At 39.2% G+C, this 8,695-nt stretch overlaps 2 protein-coding genes across 2 annotated transcripts; one reads left to right on the top strand and one right to left on the bottom strand.

Annotated features, from left to right (window-relative positions):
- The first annotated feature begins 2,962 nt into the window (after positions 1-2,962).
- On the top strand, positions 2,963-5,355 carry LOC18591180 (uncharacterized). The gene is made up of 5 exons (XM_088809027.1): positions 2,963-3,535; positions 3,619-3,870; positions 3,952-4,061; positions 4,143-4,611; positions 5,047-5,355. The coding sequence occupies exons 1-5, from the start codon at positions 2,963-2,965 to the stop codon at positions 5,353-5,355; spliced, it is 1,713 nt and encodes a 570-aa protein (XP_088665153.1).
- Positions 5,356-6,894: 1,539 nt separating this feature from the next.
- Positions 6,895-8,138, bottom strand: LOC18591179 (uncharacterized). The gene has a single exon (XM_007017142.3). The coding sequence runs from the start codon at positions 7,898-7,900 to the stop codon at positions 7,109-7,111; it is 792 nt and encodes a 263-aa protein (XP_007017204.1). The 5' UTR covers positions 7,901-8,138; the 3' UTR covers positions 6,895-7,108.
- Positions 8,139-8,695: the final 557 nt, after the last annotated feature.

Below are 8,695 nucleotides of genomic sequence, written 5' to 3'. Positions count from 1 at the left end.
GTGCACAGAGAATCAGAGCTAGAGTCAAAAAGAAGAGAGAGGGATCAGGCTTTAGAAAAGAGTCAAAGTAGGCCTGCTAGTAGTGATCAATATAGTGTCAAAAGCTACGGGTGTAGGAGAGCAGAGGATTGAGAGGGAATTTCAAATTTAAATAGAAAAAAACATAATTGGCAAGAAGGACCAAGCGAATATTGGACAAAGACGGAGTATGAAAATGGGCCGAATGATCAAAATGGGCTAACCAATGAAAAGAAGACGAATGAGAAAGCTGGGCACTCGAGAAGCCAGGGAAGTAAAGCCCAAAGTATAAACCAAACTGAAGAGATGTCCAAAGATAAGGAGGTAACAGGTTGGGGTGATGACAACCCAAAAGAAGGGCTTAATCAAGCAATACAATAGATTGCAAGTGGGTCGTGCAGAAAGAGAAGTAAAGTAAATAAGGGGGAATGCAACCGGGTGACTAAAGAAATGTGTGAAAAATGCAAGAAGGGAATAGTGAAAGGAAAAAAAAATAGTGACCACAAAGGGGTGACAACCTGGTGGTGTAGGAAAGAAAAAGATCTTGCCACATCGGGAAGTGAGAGCGGAGAAAGTAGCAAAACAATAACTTGGAGATATCAAAAGAACAAAGTCAAAAAAGGGAAAGAAGGGTCAAGTGGGGCAAACCAAGGAACATGTAAGGTGGAGGCTCAGAAGATACAGTATCTGAGTTTTGTAAAGGAAGGTGGGGAATGAAAACTACGGAAAGAAGAAGCGGGGAAGAGGGAAAAAGCAAAGAGGAGGAAAGGATACTAGAAAGCAGCCACGGAGAAAAGAAAGTGAAAATACGAGAAAAAAACAGTAAGGGGGTAAGAAGAAACTCAGCCAGGAGGAGATAGATTAGAGAGGAGGTACGAGAGCAACTGGATTATGAGGTAAATTTTGAGTATGATCTCGGAGAGATGAATCTATCAGAAGGTGAAAATATAGCAGAAAGAAGTAGCAAAGAAAGAGAGATACAAGAGATCTGGAACATCAGTAGGAAACTGGGATTGGAGTACCAGAAAAACAAAGATGAAGTTATCAGAATGCTTGCAGAAATTGAAGGAGAGGAGAGAAAGAGGAGACTGAACAGAGGTTGAAAGGGGACGTCGACAGGTAAGAGTGTGAGTTTAGTAAATTGAATGATAGTTATTTCTTGAAATATTAAAGGGTTAGGAAAAAGTGAGAAGAAAAATGCAGTGAGAAAATTGGTTCAGAGAAATAGGTCTGATTTATTATTTATCTAGGAAGCAAAAATGTAAGAAGAAAAAAAAGGGTTGTATGAGAAAATATGGGGGAGGGATAAAATTAAAGGGAAGTTAGTACCTTTAGTGGGTAGATCTGAGGGCCTCATTTGCATATGGAAAGAGGATTTTTTTGAACTCATTGATAGTGTGGATAATAGAAATTTCATTTTGCTGATTGGGAAAATGAATAAAGTTGACAGAATATGTGGTTTCATTAACATTTATGCCCCGAATGAAAAAAGTGAGAGAAATAATTTGTGGGAAGAACTGGAGGTAATTATGAGCGAAAAGGAGGTCATGTGGCTACTAGGGGGGACTTTAACATTGTGAGGTTCGAGCATGAAAAAACAGGAGGAGCAGATGTGGAGAGATCAGCAGCAGTTTTTAACGAATTCATTGACAATATGACATTACTTGATCTTCCACTTATTGGTGATAATTTCACATGGTGTGGGTTTAGAGAAATATGGGTCTTTAGCAGGCTGGATCGTTTTTTAGTTGATGTGGAGTGGTTAAATGGGAGTCAGGAATTGGTGCAACAATGCCTTCCAAGCTCATTATCCGACCATTGTCCGGTGATTTTGAGACACAGTGAAATGGAATGGGAACCCAAACCATTTAAGATATTCAATTTTTGGATGGATGAGCAAAGCTTTCAAGAGCTAGTGGAGAATAATTGGAAAAAGAATGAGCAAGCAAATAATGACAGGAGAAGTTTATGGATGAAGCTAAAGGAGCTAAAGCAAGAAATAAAGAACTGAAAAATAAGGGAAGTGGGTAATTTACAACAGCAAATTCAATACTTGGAGGAAGAAATCAAAAGCACACTTGTTTTATGCTAAGGGAGGAACAATCAACAAGCAGGGTATGAAGAAATAAGAGCCAAAAGAGTAGAATTGTGGACACTTTACAAAAAAGAAGAAAGAGAGTGGATGCAAAAATCAAGAGTCAAATGGGTAAATGAAAGAGACCGTAACACAAGGTTCTTTCAAGCTACGACTTTGACAAGGAAGAGAGTGAATCATATTGACAAGCTGAATGGAGCAGAAAGCATTGTGGAAGACCCAGAAAGCATTAAAAGGGAGGTGGTCAACCACTTTCAAAAGTTGTACTCTAAACAGTTAGTCCTTGATGTTAAAAAAATGGACTGGGAAATGAGGACTTTAAAAAGAGAATCTGCAGAATTTTTGGAAAAACTTTTTGAAGAAGAGGAAGTGTGGGCAACAATACAAGGATGTGACGGCAACAAAGCTCTTGGATCAGACGGGTACAATCTGAATTTTTTTAAAAACCAGTGAAATGTAGTCAAAAAAAAGGTGATGAAGTTTATGGGAGACTTCCACAAAGAGGGCAAGCTAGGCTATGGGGTGAATGCCTTTTTCATTATATTAATTCCAAAAGTCCAAAACCCAACTAGCTTAGTCGAATACCAACCAATCAGTTTAGTGGGCAGCCTTTACAAAATTGTGGCGAAAACTTTGGCGAATAGATTGAGAGATGTCATTGGTGAAGTTATAGGGAGGAATCAATTTTCTTTCATCAAAGGTAGGCAATTGATGGATTGTGCACTCATAGCTAATGAGATGGTGGACTGGATGCGTAAAAGTAAAAAATGAGGCTTGTTGTTTAAAGTAGATTTTGATAAGGCCTACGATTGTGTGAGCTGGAATTTTCTTGATTTCGTCATGTGAAAAATGGGTTTTGGAGCTAAGTGGAAGGTTTGGATAAAGGAATGCATTACTACAGCAACGATATCAGTTCTTGTGAATGGTTCCCCAACTAGTCAGTTCAAAATAGAGAGAGGTTTAAGGCAGGGTTGTCCGCTATCCTCTTTTTTATTCAATATGATGGGGGAGGTTTTAAGTGGTATGCTTTGGAAAGTTGAGGATCTAGGTATGTGTAAAGGTGTGGTGGTGGGAGATAATGGAATGTCAGTCACTCATCTTCAATATGCTGATGATACCATCATCTTTTGTGAGCCTAAGATTGAGAATATGTTGAGGGTAAAATGGATTCTTAGATGCTTTCAAAGTGTTTCCGGGCTAAGAATCAATTTATCCAAGAGCCATTTGATTGGAATTGGGGTTGAGCAGAATGTGGTTGAGAATTGGGCAAGGAGAATTTCTTGCCAAATAGAAGAAGTCTCCACCACTTATTTGGGGCTGCCATTAGGAGTTAATCATAACTCCGTTAAGTTTTGGAAACCTGTGATTGATAGAGTCGGAGCTAGATTGGCAGGATGGAAAGCAAAACTCTTTCTTTGGGGGGTAGAGTGACATTATTGAGGTCGGTTTTGATAAGTTTACCAATCTTTTTTATATCATTATTTCAAGTCCCGATCCAAGTGAAGAATGAGCTTGAAAAAATCCAAAGAAACTTCTTATGGGGAGGGGCTGAGTTGAAAAGAAAAATTCATTACGTGAAGTGGGACAAAGTTTGCAACTACGAGGAATGTGGAGGCATTGGGATAACGAATATTGAGGTGAAAAATCGTGCACTTCTTAATAAGTGGATATGGAGATACGGAAAAGAAAGAGATAGTCTATGGAGGGAAGTCCTTGTGGCGAAAACTAAGAGTGATCCTACAATGCTCTTGCCGAGTGTGAGTGTAAACAAGAGAGCCTCAACACTATGGAAACGAATTATTAGTCCTCTTTTTCCTACTAATAAATATTTTTTGCAGGTTACCTCTAATCTTGGTTTTGCAGTGGGCAATGGAGAAAATATAAAATTTTGGCAGGATGAATGGATGGAGGGAATCATTTTGTCCGATGCTGTTCCCAGAATTTTCGCGTTAGCTCAAAATAAAAATGGTATAATCGCTGATTTTGGCAGATGAAAGGGTGATCACTGGATCTGGGATATACATCTTAGAAGACAATTGTTTGGATGGGAGATTGAGCAATGGGAGTATCTGGGAGAAGCTTTCCGTGAGTTCCAACTTAGCAAAGAATTAACAGATGAGCTAGTATGGAAAAGGGAAGCAAATGGAATTTACATTGCCAAGTCTTTTTGTAAATATGCTCTTGTCACTAATGATAAAGTGGATGGTATTTGGAAGCAAGTATGGGCAAATCTAGCACCATATAGAGTGGAGGCTTTTGCATGGCAGATCCTCCATGGTAAGATTGCTGTGAAAGACGAACTTGATAAGAGAGGCATGCTTCTAGGGAATGCAATACTATGTGTGCTCTGCAACAGCGAAAGGGAAACAATTCAACATCTGTTCGTCGATTGTTATGAGACATGGAAAGTTTGGATGGGCTGGTGCAAGGCATGGGGGGTTTCATGGAGTTCACCAAAAGACATAAGAACATTTTTCGAAGCCTGGAATGATTGTCAGGTAGGTTCGAAAGACAAAAAACTGTGGAAATTGGCATATTTTGCAATTGTATGGACAATTTGGAAGTGCAAAAATGAGGTGGTTTTCGAAGGAAGATAGTGGGACAACGAGTAATGCCATGATTCAGCAAGGTTGAGAGTAGCAGTTTGGGGGAATGCAAAATGGCCGAAAGAATTCCCATCAGTTCTTGACACTTATAGACAGCTACCAACAAAAAATCTGAACAAAACGAAAGTTAAAGAAAGAACGAAAGTTGAATGGGAGCTGCCGCAACAAGGTCAAATGAAGTTTAATGTCGACGGGGCAGCACGAGGATGTCCGAGACTTACAGGAATTGGTGGTATACTTACAAACCACAAATGAGAGGTCAGAGTCCTATTTTCCAAATCCATAGGAGCAGCTGATTTAAATTTAGCTGAATTGTTAGCTATAAAGGAAGCTTTTATTATCTTCACGTCATCAAGATGGAGGAATGATCAAAAGCTGGTGATCGAATGTGACTCTTCTAATGCTGTTAAATGGATAAATCAATCGCACACTGCACCTTGGAGAATGCAAAAATGGCTTATTCAAATAGAGAGGATGAAGGAAAAGCTTGTGGGATGGGATGTCAAGCATGTGAGGAGAGAGGCGAATCAAAGAGCAGATTCACTTGCCAAGGAGGGAGTTCAACTGCAGGATGACATATTGAGAGTCTATGGGAATGACACTGGAGATCCAGCACAAGAAAACCTTGACTTATGAGTTCAACATAGATTCTTTTCTTTGGCTAATTCCTAGTACGAATTTTGGTTCTGTGGGTGGTTTTGGTTTTTATGTTTGACAAGATCACTTTGCCTGTTTGATTGAGGTTGCTAACCTCTTTTTGTTTGATGGGGGATGTACATGCTGTTTTTCTAGGGAAGGCAGGGGTTGGTCTTGTTGCTGCAGAATTGATTTTTTGTGATTGTGCAGCTTTTTATGAGGTTTTCTCCTCCTTTTGGATGTAACTTTGTTTACCTTATGAATGAATTCTACTTTTCAAAAAAAAAAAAAAAGGCTACTACTTGTAGTACGTAGTAGTATATGTAAATATTTTTTTGGCAAACTTGTCTTCATGGGAATAGCAAATGCATATACATAAATCCCAAGCGTGATGCCCAAGGTGCTCAAAATCTCAAAAAGATAAACAAAATGATATACCATATAAGTAAATGCGATGTTAAGCATTGACATATATATATATATATATCACTTTATTACGAGCCTAAGATACATGGAAGTTAACTTGATATTCATAGGAATGGCAACCTCTGAATAGGAAATTTGAGAAATATGCAAATGGTATGGAGTACAGAGGGGGACAAAGAGTCAGATTAGGAAAGGAAGACGATTAAATGGTGGGAGCAAGTGAGATTTGAAAGGGGAAATTAATTGCGATTAGGAGTTGAAAGTTAATTAGGGAAGGGAAGGGAAGGGAAGGGGGGGGGGGGGGGGGGGGGGGGGGGGGCGGGGGTGCAACGTGGATAGACACATGGGAGAGCCAGTTGACCAAGCGGATTTGAGTATCACGTGAAGAGGTGTAAGGGAAAACGACGTCATCGAATTGCCACATTGCTATTGTATAAAGCCCACCGCAGTGTCAGTCCTTCACGTGGATTTCCCCATGCATTTCTCTTCCAACTTACGCTCTCTCTTTCTAGCCTGAAAGTGACTTGGAAAATCATGAAAGGATAAACTCACCTTAAATCCCACCCAATTAGGTAGTACCTTGAAAGGTAGTACCTTGAAATTTTTACATCGACACGTGTCATGGGAGTAGTGTTAAATTCAACACGTGTAGAAGAATGATTTTAATTATGTCCATAGCGTGGGATTTTCATCCCACCACCATATATAGGTCTTATTTGGTATAGGTTTATCTATCAAGATTCAAGAAACAGCCTCTTTTTTCTCTCTTTCCGTCTCTAGATTTTTCATAGCAGACATTTGCATACAAAAGATGTAGTCTTTGGCGCAGCCTGTCAACCCCACTAACATAATTGTTTTTTGGTTTCCAATGACCTTAGCGTGATACTCTTTGCCAATGTGCATCTGTCGTTGCTCATCTTTTTGTTCTTTGTCTAGGATTCGGCACTATTGGCCCTGTTGTTTACTTGTTCTTCTTTCTTTGATGGAGAATTATGCATTTCTGATAGCTATGGATGCTCATCAGACAGGTGGCTAGCCTACAGGACATCATTTTTACAAATTTATATGAGAGTTTCTGATATAGAGACAGAGAGAGGGGGGGAGATATATATATATATATATATTCCTTTAAGAACTTTTGATTCTTTGAACAGTACTTTGCTATCTATTCAGCGATATGAATTTGATAGCGATACAACATGGATTACATGGCTTAAACACGAAGAGAATTAACAACAAATTATCCATGACTATGTCTTTTAAGTTTTTTTACATTCCAATAAGTCTAACATGGCTAGAAAAATGAGTTTATACTAGGATTCTACTTTTATTGAGCTAGATGATTAGCGTCTCCAAATTGCGGGGCATTTTGAGTAGGCTGATATGCCTTTCCCATTGGAAGAAAACTCCCATTTGACATTGCCACAGGGAACCCTATCCCAGCTGGCCTGTTAGCAGCGACTCTCTCCAGTGACTGAACCTGAGTCTTCAAAAACTTGACATAGTGAATTGCCTCATCTAACATAGATGCAGTGTCCATTTTAGTTCCTCCAGGGACAAGTCTTTGAAGTATCCTTATTCTCTCGCTTATCCTCTCCCTCCGGTGCCTTGCTGCCACGCTTTGAGGGTCCTTGGATATCTTCACATTCCTTCTCTTTGGTGGCTTAACTGACTCAGGGTCTATATGGATCGGTTGCATGGCTGCAATTCGGAAGATCATCTCCCTCATTGCAGCCATGGAATTCTTCTTCTGAGAGAGTGTAGAAAAAGCATTTGCACCTGATAATTCCCCTGCACCTCTCCATCTTGCACTGCCAGGGCTAGACAGGAAACCGGGGGGCCCTGCTTCCTGAACCGGGGTTGAACCAGTGAAAGAAATATTAGTTGGCAGGTTCATGAATGGGGGTGAATTACCAACATGTGGGTTTTCGACAAAATGTGGCGTGGCAGTACTGGTGCTATTATTGGAACTATTGCTGCTTGCACCAGCAAGCTCAGCTGGGGACAACTCTACGACTTCGTTGTAGGCTCCGTAGAATTCGGGGAGCTTGTCCATCTGCATCATCATCATCATCTCCATCTGATCTTCTGTTGCAGACTTTAACTGGTCAATTTCCATGGCTTATTTTCTCTTTCTTTCACTTTTTTTTCTCTCTCTCTGTTAAAAAAAAAAGGAATTGAGGAAAGAAAGAAAGTTATATTTGATCAGAAAGGAGAGGAAAAAAACGAGTAAGTACTTAAAGGCAGAGTTAGAACTGAGAGAAAACTGATAGACAGAGGGATGGGAAAGATAAAAGAGAAGAGTGAGACTAGGGAGTTTTATCAGAACGTGCAGTGAAGGAAAGAAATAGATACAACTTGCAAAGGGTGAGGAGAGAAGAAGTGAGGGGGAAAATATAAAAGAATATAATAGTGATATATCGGGAACAGGCTATCAATCTAGTTTGATGACTATATATAACAAGTGGGTGAATATTATTATAATTATATAAAATCCTTTTCCAATTTCTTTTATTCAATATCTCACAGATAAAAGTTGTTGAGGTTTTGTTTGTTTTCCATGTAATTTGTTTCTTTGTTTTAAATATTTCTGAAACAGGATTGAATGCTTAGAGATAGACAAGAGGATTGCAGCAAAGAAGGACATCATGAACCGTGCTCTAATTGACTCATTTTATCTGGACAAATTAAAAATTAATTGTTGCCATCTTCCCTTATGTGTTAAAAAATGAGCCATTTCCTATATATAAAAAAAAAAAAAGAAGGAAAGAATGTTCCCTGTTCTCTAGACTCTACTATATATGGTAAATTCTGGGTGTAATAGAACATGCTGAACTCTCTTTGTTGTAAGAATAAATACACAATGATCATCACTTTGTTAACTCCAAAGGGTAATGTTTATTTTTGTGGATTC

The sequence above is a fragment of the Theobroma cacao genome, chromosome 8 (genome assembly GCF_053813885.1).
Source record: "Theobroma cacao isolate CCN51 chromosome 8, ASM5381388v1, whole genome shotgun sequence".
Taxonomy (NCBI): Eukaryota; Viridiplantae; Streptophyta; class Magnoliopsida; order Malvales; family Malvaceae; genus Theobroma; species Theobroma cacao.
The sequence above is the reverse complement of the archived record's forward strand: the minus strand, read 5'-3'. Positions and strand labels throughout refer to the sequence as shown.